General features: G+C 43.5%; 5 protein-coding genes across 9 annotated transcripts; 2 read left to right on the top strand and 3 right to left on the bottom strand.

The window, feature by feature from the left end:
* The first annotated feature begins 82 nt into the window (after positions 1-82).
* Positions 83-2,872, top strand: dgt6 (dim gamma-tubulin 6). 2 transcript variants are annotated; one of them, XM_018018583.2, is made up of 4 exons: positions 83-1,214; positions 1,284-1,724; positions 1,790-2,313; positions 2,368-2,872. In XM_018018583.2, the coding sequence occupies exons 1-4, from the start codon at positions 344-346 to the stop codon at positions 2,512-2,514; spliced, it is 1,983 nt and encodes a 660-aa protein (XP_017874072.1). In that variant the 5' UTR covers positions 83-343; the 3' UTR covers positions 2,515-2,872. The 2 variants fall into 2 exon arrangements, with proteins under 2 accessions (XP_017874072.1, XP_017874074.1); XM_018018585.2 differs by having other exon boundaries at positions 1,793-2,313.
* Positions 2,870-8,986, bottom strand: Ctl2 (Choline transporter-like 2). Of its 3 annotated transcripts, none has more exons than XM_018018573.2 (4): positions 8,827-8,986; positions 8,140-8,473; positions 5,568-5,909; positions 2,870-5,508 (listed from the first exon to the last, which is right to left on the bottom strand). In XM_018018573.2, exons 3-4 carry the CDS (start codon positions 5,889-5,891, stop codon positions 3,460-3,462), a joined length of 2,373 nt encoding a protein of 790 aa, XP_017874062.1. In that variant the 5' UTR covers positions 5,892-5,909; positions 8,140-8,473; positions 8,827-8,986; the 3' UTR covers positions 2,870-3,459. The 3 variants fall into 3 exon arrangements, with proteins under 3 accessions (XP_017874062.1, XP_017874063.1, XP_089321225.1); XM_018018574.2 differs by having other exon boundaries at positions 5,568-5,939; XM_089465099.1 differs by lacking the exons at positions 8,140-8,473; positions 8,827-8,986 and adding an exon at positions 5,992-6,144.
* Positions 8,987-9,365: 379 nt separating this feature from the next.
* On the top strand, positions 9,366-14,026 carry yem (yemanuclein). The gene is made up of 7 exons (XM_089465087.1): positions 9,366-10,013; positions 10,242-10,535; positions 10,599-10,811; positions 10,867-11,728; positions 11,793-11,940; positions 12,005-12,244; positions 12,307-14,026. The coding sequence occupies exons 2-7, from the start codon at positions 10,272-10,274 to the stop codon at positions 14,021-14,023; spliced, it is 3,444 nt and encodes a 1,147-aa protein (XP_089321213.1). The 5' UTR covers positions 9,366-10,013; positions 10,242-10,271; the 3' UTR covers positions 14,024-14,026.
* A 765-nt stretch (positions 14,027-14,791) lies between these two features.
* On the bottom strand, positions 14,792-16,937 carry Atg14 (autophagy related protein 14). The gene is made up of 3 exons (XM_018019329.2): positions 16,508-16,937; positions 15,360-16,411; positions 14,792-15,296 (listed from the first exon to the last, which is right to left on the bottom strand). Exons 1-3 carry the CDS (start codon positions 16,792-16,794, stop codon positions 15,139-15,141), a joined length of 1,497 nt encoding a protein of 498 aa, XP_017874818.1. The 5' UTR covers positions 16,795-16,937; the 3' UTR covers positions 14,792-15,138.
* Positions 16,938-17,002: 65 nt separating this feature from the next.
* Pdhb (Pyruvate dehydrogenase E1 beta subunit) lies at positions 17,003-19,839 on the bottom strand. Of its 2 annotated transcripts, XM_018019331.2 has the most exons (5): positions 19,648-19,839; positions 19,051-19,212; positions 17,669-18,080; positions 17,489-17,608; positions 17,003-17,421 (listed from the first exon to the last, which is right to left on the bottom strand). In XM_018019331.2, exons 1-5 carry the CDS (start codon positions 19,837-19,839, stop codon positions 17,237-17,239), a joined length of 1,071 nt encoding a protein of 356 aa, XP_017874820.1. In that variant the 3' UTR covers positions 17,003-17,236. The 2 variants fall into 2 exon arrangements, with proteins under 2 accessions (XP_017874820.1, XP_017874822.1); XM_018019333.2 differs by lacking the exons at positions 17,003-17,421; positions 17,489-17,608; positions 17,669-18,080 and adding an exon at positions 18,175-18,723.
* Between the last annotated feature and the right edge of the window lie 101 nt (positions 19,840-19,940).

The raw sequence follows: 19,940 nt of genomic DNA on the forward strand, positions 1-19,940 counted from the left end.
GGTAGTTTCGATTATAATGCGCTTGACCAGGTGTGACCAAACAAACGCAAATCAAAATTTTAAAAATAGTTACTGTAATATATTTTAGATTGTCTCCTTTTTTTTTTTAAATAATGTAAACAGTGTATTTTATTATAAACGACATTTAATAAGATGTATCATATATTGTGGAATTCTGAAAGTTTCTAATCAAAACTACAGAAGCACTTTGATATTTATCGATACTTTGAATTCGAGTTCGAATTCGCGTCATCTTGAAAGCAGAGCGGCACAACTGTCGACATATTGAAAACAAAGAAAAATTATTACAAATCTTTCTAACAAGAAAAAGAGGGTTAATAAAATGGATCGCACAATGATTGCACCGTGGAAAGCCGAAGAAAAGGATCTAAGTGAAAAGTTAAACCAAAAACTACGAGGCTTAGCCTTGATACATCCCATGAATGATGAAATGAAGAAACTGTTGTCGTGGGACATGTTCCTTAAACCCAACCAGCCCGCCTTTTTTCAAGTGATGCACTATTTGTTTCGCATACTGGATCCAGCGGAGTTCAAGCGCAGATTCTTTTGGCCCATCACAGACAAGAAAGCGGAAGCAACGTTCCGGACAACTACAGTTGATTATCTAAAGCATTTAAATGCTAAACATAATCTCAATTGGGCGAACATTAAATCTTACCTTGTTGTCATGCCGGGTGGAATGAAGTTCATCAACTTTCTGTTAGATCTTGTTAGCTTCGTAATACAGGATCAGATTAAGCAACGGGAAAAAGCTTTATCCGTTGACATAGACATATCACAATTCCGAGACTGGAGTGCCGAAAGGATGGAAATTGCAAACAAATTCCGAAAAGACTATGTTTCAGCATATATTGAAGAGCTGGACGAGAATACAGCCAAGTTACGTGAATGTACCCAGAAAATAAGGCAAAAATTTAGTGAAATATCAGCGGCAACTGGGGTCGACGAAGCTTTACTTTCGGACGATAAGTTTCTAATGGCGTTCGAGGCATCCAATCGTCAGAAATGCGAGGAGCTAATCACTTTGCAAGCGGCAAGAATCGCGGAGCTGGAGACTCCACTGAATTCGCTGAAGGACAACATCGATAAGTTTCAGGACAAGCAGACGATCCACAAGTTAAACAAAGAAGCTGCAAACAACGCTTTGCGCAGCATCCAGACGTTATGTGGCATTGATGCTGATCATGCAACAGGTAAATATTGGAGTAAATACGGTACTCAAATAATTCATCCATACTTCTATATCTACGATCATATTTAAGCCAATGTGAATTCTATGATGAGAGCTTTCAATAAAATTAGCGAGACAATTGCCGAACAGTTGGATGCCAACGATCACTGCAACGAGTCCAATGAGTTTGTTGCCGCAGGCCTAGAGACATTGCGGGCCGAACTCCAACAGATCGATCAGCAAGTGAGCGATGTGCAGAGGAGTTTTAATGCACGTGATAAGGAACAAAGCATCAATGGTAATGCTTCGCAGGCATCGAGTTCCTTAGGTGCGGTGCCGACCACACCGTTGCGACATTTGGACCCACACCTGCATGCCGGCTCCTCTAACCACCCGCTGCTAATGAAGTTCGTTTCGACGCCCCCGATTAGAACGGATATGGCGAGTGGTGTGCGCAGTGCGCATGTGCGCTTGCCGTTGCAGGACGACTTTAATGCCAATCAGCTGGAGACGACTTGCAACAATTTGTTGGGTAACAGCAGTAGAATTCTAATATATGTAGCTGACAAACGATTAATTTGCACACATTTGTTCCAGTAGCCGCAGTACCACGTTCGGCGCGTAAGGTGAAGGCTGAGTATGTTTCGGAACTAAACAACACCACCAATCGTACAAAGATTATGGATCCAATGCAGCTGTTGCGCACCATAAATAAAAAGTCGAGTCATGCTAACACGACAGCTGCTAACATCTCGTCTCTGGGCAGCAAATGGAAAGCAATGCAGGCCTCATTTAATTTTGATGAGGCTCCATCCACAATGCCCACCTCACCCAAGCCAACTATTGTCACTGAAACCTCGCCGTTTACGCCGCTTAATTGCAACGAACGAACTCGCGTTGAGCGAATGCCCCAGGCAACAGCGGCTGATATCAGCAACAACAACAGCAATGGTTCTTTGTATGCCATAAAAAGCGTTGCCCTGATGAAAGTATTAGACGCTTCACTGAATGTACAAAATCTCACCACTTCACCATCCGGGCGGCTAGATGCCCTTGTGCCAGGTCCACTGCCCGAACAGCAAGCAATACCGCGCTTGCAGCTCAATGACCAGACAATAAATGTGGGTATAATATATGTAAAATAAGATAATATTTGCTAAACCTTATTATTTTAGGATTCGCAACAGGTGCAGAGCATTAAGGAGGAGATCGTTGCGACTCAATTGAATACGCAGCCGCCCAAATTTAATCTCGATTTCAGCGGAGACAACGATGACTTGGGGAACATTAGTGATAACGTACTAAAGGACATATCATTTTAGTTTTTGAATATTGAATATTAATCTTTTATTTTCATATATCTTTTTATGCCTTTACATATGTATAAATACGTCTTTATTTGCAATTATTTATTTTTGTTTTTTTTTGCATTGTTAACTTACATAGATTTTTTGAAAGAATTTACAATTGTTTACTTTAAGATGTTTGCTTGGCAATTTATGTAAAATTAACTGAACTAAAATTCAGTGAGGTAAACTTCATAGAATGGACGTTAGTGAAGAAAAAGTGAAGAAATGAGATTTTAATTACAATTGTAAATAAGTGATATTCAACAATATTTAACTAAAAATTTTCAAATCGTGCATAAATATTAATAGAAATAAAAAATAATGTTCCTTACGATTATATTCCAATTTATTCAGTAATGCTCGATTTATTCTGTAATGCTCGACTTCAATTCATAGCCTTAAATTCATAATTTTCAAATAATGTTAAGATATGAGTTCTATTGTAATATCAGTATTTGCTTATCGTTTTATCACTTCATGTATTGAGCATCCGTTGCAATAAGCACACCGAACTAATAGTATGTATATAATTTGAATTTCATTTCGAATATATATGTGTGTATATGTGTATATGTATAAGTGTATGTACATTATATGCATGCAATTGATAATGTCAATAACAATACTTTGTTGGCAAATTTGTAGCATTAAGTTAATTACATTAGATGTAAGTAGTTATTGCAGTCGGCCCAAAATGTTGCCATCTATCTAATCAAATATCGTATGAGCAGTTATCGTGCACAACCTGCGGCTCTCCTTGCCATATCATAAATATATAAATATGTGTTTGTATATATATCATTCCAAAGATCAATCTGCACCTCAACTTCGTCTAGGCTACAATTTGCACTGTCATTTACAAGGGATATTCCATATTGCTTTGGTTTTGCGGCCATTTTATGCTTGACTGCAGTTTTTTTATTTGCCGCGACGCTGTCGCGGCGGCTGCTTATTCTTCTTGCCTAAAATCTTCATCAGTTGCTTGGACATGAAGTAGGGCTTATCGGGTGTGCCATCGTTGCGCTCACAGTCCTCCAAGAAGCACAGGAACAGCGTGTCCACGGCCATCGAGTAGACACCGAAGAACACGCTGCTAATCAGAAAGGCGGCGATCACCACCACAGTTGTGGGCACAGCCTTGTGGTTGAGCTGTATGACGGACGGATTGTTGGCCAGGAAATAGTAGGTGGACACACCAGCGCCGGCGGTGAGCAGCACCTTGGACAGAAAGAAGAGAAAGTCGGTGACCTTATCCAACGTGACAACGCGCAGAAAGTTTCGCATCAGTAGATTAAACGCATCCTTGGCACTCGTACAGAAGTTCTTGCCATGAATCGCGCACATAATGTACGCGTTTTTGTTGAGAAACCTGAGGAACGATTCCAGCAGCCAGAAGAAGCAACGCATACAGCAGAGAATCGCTCTTGTCACCACATTATCGTACTTCTTCAATTTGGCATCAATGTATTCGAGCACCAGGCGTATCATGCGGCAAATGGCCAGGACCAGGGAGCCGAAGGCGAGTGTACCCAAATGGTAGCACGCTGTTTGGCAGAAGGCACGTGTGAGTGTGAAGTAAGGTACATCCCGCTTCTTGAAAGTCCAATACCAGCGGGCAAAGGTGGCCGCCAGTACCATGTCGCTGAAAGCCGATATAAAGAAGGTTAGCCAGAGGTATCCAAACACATTGTATCCCATGGCCCAGCGAATTAGCGGTGGATTATCAATTTCCAAAAAGCTGCAAGTGGTCTGAGCGCAGGACTCGCGCCTCAGATTGATGTGACAATACTGTTTAAATATCTCCGGATCGCAGGCAGCGCCAACGGTGTAGTTAACACCGGGTCCCTCGCAAACGCACTGCTCGTTGGTGACCTCGCCGGTATCGGTTAGGCGGCGAACCATGCGAAAAGAGAACGTGCCAATGGAGCCGAGATAGAGGCCAACGCCAATGGCAAATCCAATTGTGCCAATGAATAGCACCCAGGAGAAGATCGGGAAAAAGACGGTGCTGATAACGGTGCTCACAGCCTTGCTGCCCTCCTTGATCAGCGCAATGGCGATACGTATCCTCTTGCGCAGCACAATGACCAAAAGGAATATGACCACAAAGACGATGCAGGCAGCAATGGACAAGTAGAGCCACATCTTGGGATTCTGCAGCAGATTTTGCCACTGCTTGTGCAGATTTAGATCGTGCAACGGCACCGTGGCTGTATTGCTCCAGAAGCTGTACTGCTTAAAGCTGTAGTAGATGGCAAACAGAAGGCCGACCAGCACGCCGATGATGGAGAACCAGAGCATAGGCGCGGCAATCCAGCGCATCAGGGCAATGTAGATAAGTGAGGCGAGCAGCGTACAGAATAAAGCCATTAGCACCACAGATGTTGAGTTGACCAAATCCTCGACAATTTCCTCGCCCAGACGCTGGGCATCGTGGGTGCCATTGTAAAAATGGGCCACCAGATTCCCCACCATCTTGGCCAGTCGCGTATCCGTTTGCATCATCTTTTCCCTAATGACTGCCCCGTTCAGCTGCTGACGGCGGCATTGTCCGACCCGTTCGTCTACCGGCTCCTGCTTGCTGATTCCAGTTTGTGGTGCCACACGAGCCAGCGCTTCACTCTGCATGGTCAATGCCATCGCCTGCATTTCCAGCTCCACTTGACTCGAATTGCCGGGCAACCGTAACGTGGAGTCCCGCCGAGCACGCAACAGCACGCTGGGCAGCAATTCGCAGATTTGATCCGAGAACTCAAACATGCAGCGATTGAGGAAGGGCTGACTCTTGATGTAATAGCGAGCACAACGATTTTCCTGGATAGCACGCTCAATGTCCGCTTTAGATCCAATGGCTGCCTTGTCCGCATCCGTTTTGCAAATGAGTCGAGCTCTCAGCTCCTGAAGACTCATGGTGTTCTTCATGCTATCCCAAACGAACGTCTGTGAGGGACAACTTTCGACGCAAACCTGCAATACATAGAGAAGGGATGAGAATCAGAACCAATTCAGAAACAGAATCAATTTACCTGTGGCGTATTACAGCCCGTAATGGGCACTAACGGGTCAATACATTGGTCCAGATTAAAGAAGAACAAGTACTTTTTATTCAGCACGCTGGAGTCGATGCCGCACTTCTGATTGTACATGTCCGTCGGCACCATCAGCTTATTGAGATCCCCATTCTGTATGGCATAGTGGGCTATGAACGCCCAGCCGCCCAGAAAGAGTACAAATAGTATTAGGCAGGGTACATCCGTGCAGCTGCGATCTCGTTGTCGAGGTCCCTGGAAATTGCGATCATAGCGCAGCGGCTCGCCATATTTGTTCACCAGCTCCACGTTCTCAGTCATCGCAGCCTCTCACTCGTTCTGCGGTTAAACATGTATTGAAATGAGAAGCTGTCATTGGACGAAACAGAAAACAACTCTAAGTATCATCAATAATGCTTACGTCTATATATGTATGTTTCTCATTCTCAGTTTTGTTTTTGCTTTCTACGTAACGACATAATACACTTATGTGTATATATAGTACATACATATATAAACATAGTTCACTGTAAGTTATTTCAGAACATTCGTCATTGCTTCAAACTGAAGCCACAGCAGATAGCATACACTAAAGTTTCTTTATGCATACTATAAATCATCGGACATTACGCGTACAGTAAATGCTCTATAATAACTGATATGATAAATAAAAAGCAAATTTAATAATTTAAAATTTTTATATTATATTATAGCTGGGAAGCTTCATATGGCAAATAATAATTCAGAAGTATGAAATATTATTTTTATAAAAATAATTCAAATTCTCACCACATTTCAGTTTTTAAATAAATCGCAGCCTCTTTAAATCATTTGATAAGAATAATCAAAAATAAAGGTACGTATTTCTTCTTAATAGCATACCGGAAAGCAGTTTTTAGTATCTGTGTAGTTCCTGTCTGCAGAAGCAAAAACTTAGTATATTTAAGCTATGAATATGACAGATAAAAAAACCTGCATAATCATAAGCTTAGCATAAAGTAGCATAACGTAATAAATCAAAAAGATACCAGCCTATATTTAACTACTACTAATACTACTAAAAACATACGTATAAAATGTTAATAAACACATCTCAGCTAGGCTTATTCAGGTATATATGAATTATATGTTCAGCCCAATAAAAGCTCATCTTAATCGCTTTTTATGACACAGAGGCTACTTCAAGATTTTAGCTTTAAGTTATTTATCCATATATTTTGCACTTTTCTTGTATTAGAATATTAAAGAGGTCTATATTTGTAATATTTGATGTAATTTCGCTAGCTTTGCAAACTACTCTCAAAAATGTTTCTAAGAAAGGGTATACAAGTGTTACCAAAAACAAAGACAGTGTTTTCTCTTTCACAATTTGCTCAAACACACAAGTATATATTGTATATGTATATGCATGTGTGTGTGGGTTTGTAGTTTTCTATTTATTTATTTACATATGCATCTGTCTATATGTATCTGTATGCTTAAATGAATGTACACATATATATATTGACATTTGTTGCCGCATTGCTCCATTGATAACACACAGGAGCTCCATTGGCTGCCGGCTACAACAAAGCGTTGTGCAAATTGGCAATAATGACGCATTAAAAACGTATTAAATACATTTAATTATGTGCACACACTCAGACACATACACTGGCACACACACACTCACACACATTAATGCGCAACTTGTTGATTGTGGCACGTTTTTGTTTTGTTGTTATTAGCCGTCTGCCTTGCCACTGTTGACCAAAAATAAAGCGACAAACCTGTTGGGGCCTAAATGGGCGCCTGAAACAATTCGCTTTCCATTGAAATTGAAATTGAAATTGAAATTAAAAAAGTGTAAAACAATTTTGGTTGACAAGGCGACGGCGACGGCGACGGTGACGACAATGGCGACACATTCAAGGTCATTTACCGCAACGCTCTATCAAATATGTTTGCATATGTACATGTACATAGGTAGTACAGTGAAAGCATTCATCACGAACAGCTGTATTTTGTAGGCAATCATTTTATAGGCAAACAATTGTGCAATGGAACGTAGGCCCCTTGGAAAACACATTCAATTTTTTCCAGAATTCAACAAGCAATGCAAATGAGGAAAAACTTAACTACAGTATATATGGATATATACTCAGTAGTCGGAAGACTACATGAAGATAAGAAGACTATATACAGATAAGTTTCGAACTATGGAGGCATCACTGTATTTTAGGATGATATATCACAATGGTTTCTTTAAACTCTTAGAATAGTAGACAAAAGAATGGTACATTCAAATGGATTTTTACTGTATTTGCACAGAGATTGGTGTCATAGTCACCTGGTGTGGCTGGAGGTTCACCAGGTCGCGGACTTGTGAATTATTATCTTGTTTATCTAAGATATTTACACTCTCGACAAATAGGAAATTGATAAGAGTGCAACTACTGCTGCTGTCGCTTTACTTATCTTCGTTGCTTTTCTTGTTTTCCCAAATGGCAAACGACACATAGTCATACAATATTAATTACTGAGAAATGGGCTACATACACATAGGCATATGAATGGTTACATTACTCACCGTTTGTCAAGTTTCTCCTCCTATGCCACCGCAGACACAATTAACAATTGAAACAATAAACAAGGCGATTCTTTATTGTCTTTGCATAGTAGCTGAGTCCAGTGTCCAGGTGTGTATGGATGACTGGGCGGGGAGCCAGATTTCTTTGTTTGTGCAGCCGAATGCAGGAATCGCGTTCGGGTTGCGTCTCAGGCGAAAGTCAGCAAACGACTAAAGTGGTTGCCTTTGTTGCCGTTGACGTCGCGGACGTTGCTCTTTGAACGGCGGCAGTGGCGCGGTCACTGGATGTTAAAAGTAGCACTATTCAGGAGGGGGTGTAGCTGGTCGATTGGAGCTGCAAGCATAAAGGCAACATACATACATAAATATAAATCATAACGCACACACACACGCACATACACAGGCGCGCCAACATCACAAGCGCACTAAAAAAAAAAAAAACAACACTAGGTTCGCGAATTGGAGGCGATATGGCACATATTCCCTATTTTATTACACATCATTTTCTGATAAGGTGCACGGCTCAACAATTTTCGATAATGGTTGTTTTGCATTTTTAGCCCAAATTGCTATGCATGCAACTTGAGTTCTAGTGTTGACACACACACATATATATGTATATATATATATGCACACAGATATGCTCCATAAAAACACTTCAATTAAATTTATAATTAATACACTCACTTAACGTTTAGTCGAGCATTCAGTTTGAACGCACGCAATAACACTGAGTGGAGAGACCTAACCAGGCAGCTCCCCACTTCAGTTCAGCTGTTGAAGGCAGTGTTGGCCAACGCAAAAATGCGCAGTCAAAACAAATACACACTGACACACATTAGCAGTCTTCTGCGATAGTATCGTCTAATATGAGTAACGGCAACATGTGAATTGTCAACAGAATAAGATTTTATGGTCAGTGGTATGGATGTACACAATTTGAAAATAATTATTCTGAAATGGCCATCTATTAACTGTCACGAGGGAAAAATGATGTTATTACGTCAATCGTTTGTTCCTCGGGAGGTTGAAGAAGCAGTTAGAAAATTATCTCAATATAAATATTTTTTATTTCATATAAAATATTGTCTATGCGAAACTTATTCTTACATTCTAAATGCAATAAACCTACATTCATTGGGCGTGCAGAGGATTTTAAGACAAGCTGAAATTATATATATATAAATATATATATATATTTTTTTTTGACAATAAGTGAGTTTTTATATTCCAATCAAATAATTTTCAATAAATGTAGCTGCGCAACAGTTTCGGGCGCCAAGTGTAAGTCCAACAAGAGCGAGATAGCCATATTGCAATTCTGCGGCCAGTGCTGGTAAGCGCAAAATTAATTAATTGCGGGGTCGGCGGCATGAGTGCAGTGAAAATGTTTAGCGTTGAAGACGGCACAAGATTTGATTGAAACGAAAACAAATTAAGAACTGTTCGTAATTTCGCAAAAAGCCAACGCTTGAATTACATTTAAGACTCTCAAACTGGCCATTAGCTATAAGGGTCGATGATTATATGTGTGTTTGGCGAAAGCCTTTGTGTTGTTTCCGCCGGCTGGACGCCAAAACTACAAATTTATTGTCAATTGCACAAAAGTGACAAATTATTTTCTCGGCTGCCGCGAGTGCAACGTAGAGTGGACAATTTCGATACGCTCAATAAAGAGTGTGTGCAGTAAATATAAACGCCGAATCATCGGATTTGTTTTTGTTTATACCAGTTTCTGCACACATTTCTAAATTGCAAAACATAAAAGTGAAAACAGGCCAAGAGCTGGCAGTATTTGTCGCGCTGGTGGTGTACGTGCACGGGCTGAAGTAGAAACAGAAGCAGAAGCAGACATCGCTGACAACCAACAGGAGGTGGGGCCCGACATCGCCTTCGTTTTTGCTGTTACCGTTCTTGTTGTTTTTGCTGCTGCTGACATTGTTTTTGTTTGGCACACAAAACACGCGGCGTGCAGCATAGCAAAAGGGCGGGAAGGCAACTATAACGGTTCTCGTCCGAATTTTCGTTACGCGTGTGTCGATAGTTTTTTGTTTTTTTTTTGTTCATTTTTATTATTTGTTTGCATTGCGTTTTGAATTCAGCCTCACAATTGGGGGGCTGTCGCGGTGGCAATGTCGAAGCTGGGCGAGCACAAACGTGTGTCCCTCACCACAATCAGCACGCAGAGGAGCATAACTAATAGCAATGAAGCGGGCTTCAGCTCAATGCCGCCGACGTTCTCGCGTTTCGGTGACTTCTTGGATCCGGACGCGATGCAGGCAAGCAAGAGCAGTAAATCGGCAACCAAAAGCGTTCGACTGGAACTGGAAATGTTCGAGACGGACTCAAACAGGTATCCCGAGTTCAACTATTCAAAGCTGCTCTACTTGGAGAAGGTAAGTATATTCTAGCCACCCATTTGGTGCTTGTGATTTCTCATTTATTGCAATCTGTTGCAGAAAAAAGCCAAAATGCTGAAAGAGAAAGCCAATAATGGCAGAACAGATCCTTTCGCCGATAACGATGATGATGTGGCGCGCATTGCCAAGGAGCTGGAGGCCAAATATGGAAATGCCTATGCCAGAGGCCGCAGCAGGCGTAAGAAGGAAGAATTTTATGACATTGGAATGGGTTACGACGAGTCAGATTCTTTTATAGATAATACCGAGGCGGTAAGCTTCCAGTTTGCACAAAGATAAAGGTGATTATAATGCAATATCTTTGCAGTACGATGAAATTTTGCCTGAAGAAGTTGAAACTCTGGAGGGTGGTTTTTATATTAACTGCGGCGCCTTGGAATTTAAGAATCTAAACAAAAAATCCAGTACACGTCGCACCGATGCCATTATCAAAATGCCGGAGCGATCGCGCAAACGTGTTGTGTCCAGCAGCTCGGATGAATCTACTGAATCATCATCAGATTCCTCAAGTGATATTGAACAGAAACGAGTTACGAATAATAAGATTAACAATAATAATAATAATGCTGATAATGGTGAGGACGAAGATGATGACGACGATGATGATGATGATGATGATGATGATGATGAGGATGACGATGATGACGACGATGACTCGGACTCAGACGACAGCGAGAGCATTGAGGGCTCTGACAGCGAAAGCGAAAGTCTCGACGAAGACACCAACGGCACGTCTAACAGCGCCAAAAAGAAGTTCAAGCAAAGCGATTTGAAACGTCCGAAATCCAGTTCCGCTTCCAAGCAGAAGATCCACAGTGCCAATGCAAAGAAACCAAGCAGCAAGCTGAAATCTGCGCCGTCCTCTTCCTCAAATTCACCGCGTCCGATTACCATAGACAATTCCGACACGGATGAGCGGCAGGCGCAGGCACAGGCGCTCAAAAAAGTGGTCAAGACAACAACTGTCAAGGATATGCTAAAGGCGAAACGCGATAGCTTCCTAAAATCTCAAGGCCAGCTCGATGGTCCCTCGAAGAACGCTGTAAACGGCGAAGTGAAGTGCATCACGACGACTATTATTGATTCCAGTAGCGACAACGATGACACCGATTCAGCCAGCGAGCAAGGGAAATCGGATAAGTTGCCCAAGAGCAAGGATGTTAATGAAAGTAAGTGATCAGCGTGGAAAATATGTAATCTGTTTCTCACATTTACTGCTTGTATTTCATTTAGATCTACGATCGGCAGATACGATTCTACCCGCAACACTCGACAGAGAGATCCTTGTCAACATCAACAGCTTCAAGGAACTGGTTAGAAGCAGAGAATTGTGTGGCAAACGATTTTACTTCGACGGCAAGCTTACGGCGCTTTTACTCAAGTAAGCTTTACCAGCGAGTTAATCAATTATTTAATATTTATTTAAATAATAAATTATTTTGTAGAATTTACGAGGCGTTGCTGTGTACAGAGCGCAATGAACGAAATATGGTGTTTGCACATCTGGAATACCAGCTTCAATTGCCAAAATATTTTATACTGCGCAAGGCCAAGGCGCTGCGCGCCAAGGAGGAGAAGAATAAGACGACAAACGCCTTGGAGCGACTACGCAAGGCGGTCGCCGAGGTGATGCCCAAAGCAATCGCCAATTACGAGATCGAACTTCATAAATTTGCGGAATTGGCGTAAGATAAAAGTTGAACTTTTAACCAATGAATTAGTTTTTAACTATATTTGTAACTTTTAGTGCGGCAGATGTTAATGCAGAGCATCCGCCAAAGATGCCACGGAAAAAGTTTCAGTGGACGAATGAGCTGCGCGAAAGACTCTACGAGGTATACCAAGCGCGCTGGACATCTTACGCAGTGCTTGGTAAACGAAAGGATTCACTGGAGCAGTTCATCAACGGCTACTTGAAAGACAAAATAGTGGATGTATGGGCAACCGGCTGGATGCGTTACGAGGATCTGCAGCGCGAGATCGAGCGGCATAAGAATGCCAGCAAAAAGCTTAAAGAGAAAGCGAAGAAACAATCACTAGGCACAGCCACAACCACTGCAGTCACCACATCCGCAATACAAACAACCACAACCAACAATTACCTGAAGCAAGTCGATGATCTGACGGTGGCCGAACAGAGTCGGTCGCGTGCCAATTCCGATACGGATTCAGCTACAAGTGCCTCATCCAATAGTGTCAAGCGTAAACTTGAACTGCCACCCAGCACCAATGTTGCCACGACACAGCCAAAGCCAAGCGCAAAGCCGCCCAAAATCAAATTCCAAAAGCAGTTGGCGGCAACCCTTGCACAAATGTCGCAAGTAAGCAGCGCCTTGCCGATGCCTCCAACTAACATTGAGACGATGTCGCTGCCAGCTGTCAACAATTACCTGAAGCAATTCGAGGACCTCACAGTCATCGCCCCACAGAGTCGCTCGTGTGGCAATTCTGATACAGATTCCGTTAAAAGTGCCTCATCGAGCAGTCTGAAGCGCAAGCTGGAAGCTCCTGCCTTAGGCGGCACAACACAATCGAAGCAAGGCAGCAAGCCGCCCAAGAAGAAGAAACAGCAAATCTCGCCACAGCCACAGCAACAGCAGCCACAGCCACAGGCCCAATCACAGATGACGCAGTTGGACACGCTGATGTCGCAGCCGAGTACATCGGCACAGGCAGCGGCATTGAATGCAGCAGTTGTGGCCGCAGCAGCTAGCATGCTGGAGCTGGCCTCGCCCACTAAGACGGATCACAGCATCTACAACCTAATGTCAGCCGCATCGATGAACCCAACGGCGGTTAGTGTCGGCGCTCCTATAAACAGTCTACCACAGACTGCATCACATTCCACAGCATCAATCATGACATCACGCCCCGTGCCCCACATCATCAATTTGGACGACTATAAGAGTCCCAGCGATATCTTGCAGACATCACAGCAACTGGCGGCCAATAAATGGCAGTCTGTTCCTGTGTCGAAGGAGCAGCCGCCAGTGCCTCCAGCTGTTGTGCGATGCGAGAGCAGCAGCGAGTCGGACGGTGTAGAGATTGTGGGCGTCTATCCGGCGGTGGTGAAGCAGATTCTCCCCAATCAACCCAAGCCCAGATCGAAGGCCAGCCAGAAGAGCAAACCGACGTCAGTGATTAGCACGACGGGCACGGTGCCCAATGGAGTTAATGGTACGCTTGGGTTCAATTTGGAAAACATGTATGTGTACAACAATAATAATACTGCCCCCAAGATGGGAACTGGAGTAATACGCGCTACTGCGGCAACTAACACGGTGGAAACGCTTGGCTACGATCTCAGCCGCAGTCCGCAGATTATGAAGAAATTATCGGAGTTATCGGCGCTCGATAAGCAACTTAAATGGTCACCGTGCTCGCTACTCTCCGGTGCTGGCACCAGCGGTGGTGCGGGCGCCAGTGCTGGAGCGGGTGCCGGGAAACCAACAACGCATCAATGACATACGGGGAATGCCACACAGCCCCAATCGGTGTCGGTGTCGGCATTCTATAATCACGAGCAGGCTGTGGCCGCCGCCTTGGTGTTATCCTCGATGAGTGCCTCTGCCGCCCGTTATGATGCGTACGATGTGCAGCTGGGACTGTTGAATGGCTCGCTGGCTTCCACCAATCAGATGTCCAGTGCCTCAACTCAACCAATTTCAACAACAATAACAGCAACAACAACAGCAACAACACCACAAACACTGCCACAAGTATTTCTGAAGCCTTCCCCGCCGCCTTCAGCCGCTGTCGATGGTATTAGCGACATGACAGCAAGCACGGCGCAAGCGGCGCAACTGCCCACAAAATTCATTTAGATATATGCATAGCACACACATGCTCCCTAAACTATTCTGAGTTCAACATTTACAGATCTATACATATATAGGGATATATGTATACCTCCTCGAGGGGAGAGAATTAAGACGCTTAGTTTGTAGGTTTCATAAGAATTAGTCATTTTAAATTGATATTGTGGGTCTGCATCACTGCCAATAATCATCAATCACAAGAAGATGCAGGAAATGCTCAAGAATCGAGTGATGCATGTACGAAAAAAGGGTACGCCGTCTTCGGTGTGTTCGTGTGTGTGTGTCCGCGCTGGCGATGTGATGATTTCGTATTTGTTTCGTATTTTTCGTTTATCATTCTCTGAAGAATATCAAGTCCACCAACTTAAAGTATGTACTTTGAAAGAGGTTAAGAATCAATCGAGTTGTATCTAGTTATTTATAGTGAATCAATTTTTATTAAATAAAAGAAAAATAAGTTATGTAATAAAAAAGTAAAACAAAGAGCGCATATTCTATTCAAAATTAGTGCACACTCACAAGGTTCGTCCTCTATACATATCAAAATGATGCGATCAATGACACCCAAGCAAACTGACCATAACTTATATACATTACGGTTAACATATCCATCCCAATGGGTATTTACATAGCTCCCCCATGGTTGATTATCGTCTTAAACAAGCCATCAAATAACAGCAACACCCCGCCCATCCACTTGCTCGACCCCTTTAACCTAATTTGTAAAATATAACAGACACACTCGAGGACAGGTAATTGGTTCACTTGATCCAGCGTAGCATCGAGGTGAGGCGATTAGCTGCCATGGCTATGGTGGATTGCTGTGCCACCGCAGGTATCAGATTGGACTCTGTCAGTTCTGGCTGAGCCACGCTGACGCTGGGCACCGCCTCCCAATCCAGGCGTAACGAGCTCTCGTCTAAAAGAAGATCATCGATTAATATTGTCTATTAATCAAATTCATATTTAAGCAAATTCAAACCTTCAGATTCAGATTCCGTTGCCGTCTCAATGCCAATGAGGAGCGAGTCCACAGATTTCATTAGCGGCGCATTGGCCACATCAAGATGACCGTAGCGACCCAAATCGCTGCGCTCCAGATCCAAAATGGCCAAAATATTTTCGAGCGTGTGCTGTTCATTAAGCGCGCGCAGCTTCACCTGCTGAGAGTAGGCCAGATACATGATATTGTTGTTGACGCGACACACCTTTCGCAGAAACTGCTCCTCGTTGCGCATCTTGCGACAGAAGTCGCTGTAGGCGACCTTGTGTGGCAGCCTCACGTTCAGATAGAAGCTGAGCAGCTGCGTCAGCTGCACCGTGTAGGTGAGTGCGCCCATGATTCGGTAGGCCTCAACGCGACTGGGCGTTATCTCATTGGCCGTGGTCTTGGGCACATCCTCCTTGTTGTCGGCCAGGTAGTCCAGGTAGGCAGAGTAGTCGCCGTTGGCGGGTAGCGAAGGTCCCACTATGCGGTACTGCACCTCGCTGATGCCACTGCCATGGAACACCCATTTACCACGTATGTATGATGTATTCTTGGCATCGGCTAGCGCTGCGATTGTTTCGGCATCTTCGCTGCGCTCGGCGCACGCCTTGCGCTGCTGCTCGTCCTTCAACACCACCTCCGAGATGGGGAATATATAGGTGACAAGCTGTTGAATGTCACGGCGAGCCGTTTGCTTGATGCTATCCAATAGATTCATGTGCTGCTGGCGTAGTTTATCGATGCGCATCGAACGATCGATCACATAATCCTCCAGCATCTTGACTTTGGTGGGATACTTGGGCAGGTTCTTGCGTTTCTCAGCATTTGCCTGACGCAGTTCATCCCTCTGCTCGCTTAACGTCTGCAAGCGATGTGTCGTGCTGCCGATCAGCTGTTGCAGCAACTGCAGCTGCTCCCGCTTCGCACGTATCGCAATCATTCGATTTTCATTGCACTTGTGCTGTTGTATAAGGTGCTCGTACCTATTGCTGTATGTCTTCAGGCCCGCCTGCAGGTTAATGTACTTCTGCTGTTTCTCCGTTAAGCTGCAAAAATTAAAAATAAAAACATTTAGTTTAATACAATGCTTATGTGTATGTGTGTGTATGCAATGTGGTTTTTGTGTGCAAATGAGTAACAACCTTTCAGATTCCAAGGCAGAGCTGTGAGTAATGTTTCCATTTTTAACACAAGTTCTGCAATGCAGTCGTCGCTGTTGCCTGCAGCAGAGCGGACATCGCAGACCTGTGGAGGCGACACCAGCTGTTGGCTTTACGCGCACATCGCCTTTCGGATGCTTCTTTGTGTAGGCAACGCCATCGCAGACATCGACGTCGTTCTCGTCTTCGTCATCATTTGTGGATGCGCTTGATAATTGAAAGTTCTCAGGTGCTTTGGAGCTTTCATCGGAGCTGGAGCTATTTGCCATTACAGACAAATCATTTCACTTAATATGCGTAGTCGATTTTTCATTGATAATTGTTTTTGTTATTGATACTTTTTCCTCCTGTCAAAACAGAAGTGCTGTGTAACATTGTATGGCTGCAGTCAGTGTTGGTAAGCAGCTCGCAGCAGCCAGGGCTGGGTACTCATACTTTGAAGCGCCAATTAAATTATTATCAACAAATTCAACATCATTTCAATCGTAGTTTTGTTTTTTATTTTTTGCAGAGATTTCAATTGCCAAATAGTATAATTAGACTAATATGTTAGACAGGGAAACAAAACTATCGATCCGCTCCCATTAATAAACATTTATAATTTCACTGTTCGATTTGCCGAGCATTAATAAATTTGGACAACTTAAGCCCATCGTTTTTTTCGTTAAGGACAAATAATTTAGTGAGCCTGTGTGCTTGTTATATGTTTGTTTATTTCTTGCCTAGCACCTTGAGGGCGGCTGCAGTCACATCGGGCTCGCGAGGCAGTGCATTAAGCTCCAGAGTTTTGGCGTATGGCATGGGAACATCAACGCCGCAGCATCTCCAAACAGGGGCGTCTAGTTCAAAGAAAGCCGGGTCCTCCATAAAACGAGCACAGATCTCAGCACCCACACCTGCCAAGCAACGGACAGAGATAATTATATATATAATTAGAATAGCTGGATATCGATGGATACTCACCGTGTTGTGGCCAGCCGTTTTCCACGGTTATCAAATGATGCGTTTTACGGACTGAAGTGAAAATGGTTTGCATGTCTAGAGGGCGTATAGAACGCAGGTTGATTACTTCAGCTTCGATGCCTATAAAACAAGATAATTAGTATATTTTCATATGCAGTAAAGCTATGTCTCATCGCTTGCCTTTTTTAGCTAGTTCAGCGGCAGAGAGTAGCGCTGTTTCCACAGCCTTGGAATGCGCCACAATTGTAATGTCTTTGCCTGGCCGCATGATCTTTGCTTTTCCAAGGGGCACCAAGAAATCGACATCAGTTACTGTTTCGTCAACCGGAAATGCAACACCATACATCAGCTCGTTCTCCAGGACAACCACTGGATCGGGATCACGTATGGCAGACTTGAGCAATCCGCGTGCATCTTCCGTGTCGTAGGGTGACACGACCTTCAATCCCGGGCAGTGGGCATACCAGGCGGCAAAGCATTGAGAGTGCTGCGCTGCAACACCAGCTGATGCTCCATTGGGCCCACGGAACACAATTGGTACGTTGACGGCTCCTGCGGACATGTAAAATGTCTTGGCGGCTGAATTGATGACCTAAAGCCAAAAGCAAGGATATTAAATGTTCATCTCATATAAAATTAAGTGAGAGCGAGACAGTGAGGGATACGGATTTATCATTCACGATCAGTTCATATCAATTCAAGTTTGTACACTCGCATTTTATTTATTCGCTCTTAACTGTTTACTTAATGCCTAGTTTCTGCTTAATGATAAATGCTGGCAGGCGACGTCCTTTCCAGTAACGTGGCAGCGGCACCTCGTTGGCCTGCCGCAGTACCTCTGTTACATACTGTTCCGCATTGAAACTCTCTGCCTCTTTAATCTGTGACATTAGCTGGGCTTGGAACGCCTTCTCTTTGCGCATTTCCCGACGCTGTCGCACCTTGGCCCACTCGAATTTCATCTTGCGGCGCAGCTTCTTTAGCTTATGCTTCTTCATCTTGCGCCGCCGAATCACAATCAGACGCGCTGCTTCCATTTTGTCGGGTTTGCTCCTGTCCACCGGTGGTGCGATTGTTTGACCAACTCGATTTCTATTCAAAATATCATTGATTTCCGTTAAGAGGCTGGAGCGCGGACTCTCAATGATCTTCTTGTGCAGTGGAAAATCACCAATGATCTGTGGTTTGACCACTGGGCGCAAGCTCAGGTCGCTGACGGGCTTAATCGAATTGGCCTGCACATAATTGGATAATATGGGTGGAATTAGTCAATCAATCGTTTTGGCTAAATGCCCGAATGACAGTTAGATTGTACTACAGCAGCAGCTCAACTTGATTTTGAGACCCATATTATCCCATTACGTTAAAGTGGAGGCGATTTATAATTTACAGATCGTGTGACAAACTTGAATTGATATTCAGCTGGCCGGGCAAACAGCACTTATTGTTGGAGTTCAATTGAGTTTGTTAAATACATGAGATAATATGAGCAGTTAAGCTACTGCTTGTGATTCGTGTGTGGGCGGTTGGGGTATCAGATGCAACAGGTGCGTGCAACTCACATGATCGATCGCCTGCATCGAGAAGTTAAAGGTCATGAACTCGCAAATAGGACGCAGACCAGCCATTGCTGCACCGACTGCAATTCCAGCGAAGCCCATTTCCGTGATTGGCGTATCTATGATCCGTTTGTCTCCATATTTCTTCCATAGACCACGTGAAACCTGTACAGAATTACTAAATTGTTAGTTTCATTGTAAATCAGTAGATTCAAGATTGGTAGATTAGTTTTTTTTTTTTCATATTATAATCTCTTTATATATCTATATCTTTTCGTTGCATCGCCAAAATGTATACCAAATGTATACCTAAATTTAAATTACGCCTTGTAAACAGGATTTATCGATTGTGCTCATTATCGATGCGTGCTTTATCGGCCATCATAATCTAAGCGTGACCTTCACCAATCACGCAGCACAATGAGGAAAAAATGAGCGCTGAAATTGTTATCTGTAATCCACGCCGTAGGCAAATCTGTTGCAACTGTTGTATGGCGGACCCCGCGCTACCCCCTAACCCAAACAGCTGTCATTGCTAGCTGTCACTTGGCCTGTTTACGTAATCATCTTACAAGTGTCAAAGTCAAATCTTTTACTCACCTTGTAGGCGCCATCGTATTGTGCCACCTCCTCACCGAGCAAAAAGACACGATCATCCCGGGCTAATTCATCGTCTAGGGCGCTGTTTAGTCCATCGCGTACGGTCATTTGCTTGGCGGCCAAAGCTTTGGGACTCGTGGAGAATGCACGCTGGGCGGCACAGGCCACTTTGGAGAGTCTAGAACGCAGCATTATGGCTTATTTCGTTGACCGTTTTCTAACTGTTTGTATGCTTTTTATTAATAAGGTTGTTTTGAAAATTTTGGCATTACCTAATAAAACTAAAACAAATT

The sequence above is a fragment of the Drosophila arizonae genome, chromosome 2, assembly GCF_054131065.1.
Source record: "Drosophila arizonae isolate 15081-1271.41 chromosome 2, UAZ_ARI_1.0, whole genome shotgun sequence".
NCBI lineage: Eukaryota > Metazoa > Arthropoda > Insecta > Diptera > Drosophilidae > Drosophila > Drosophila arizonae.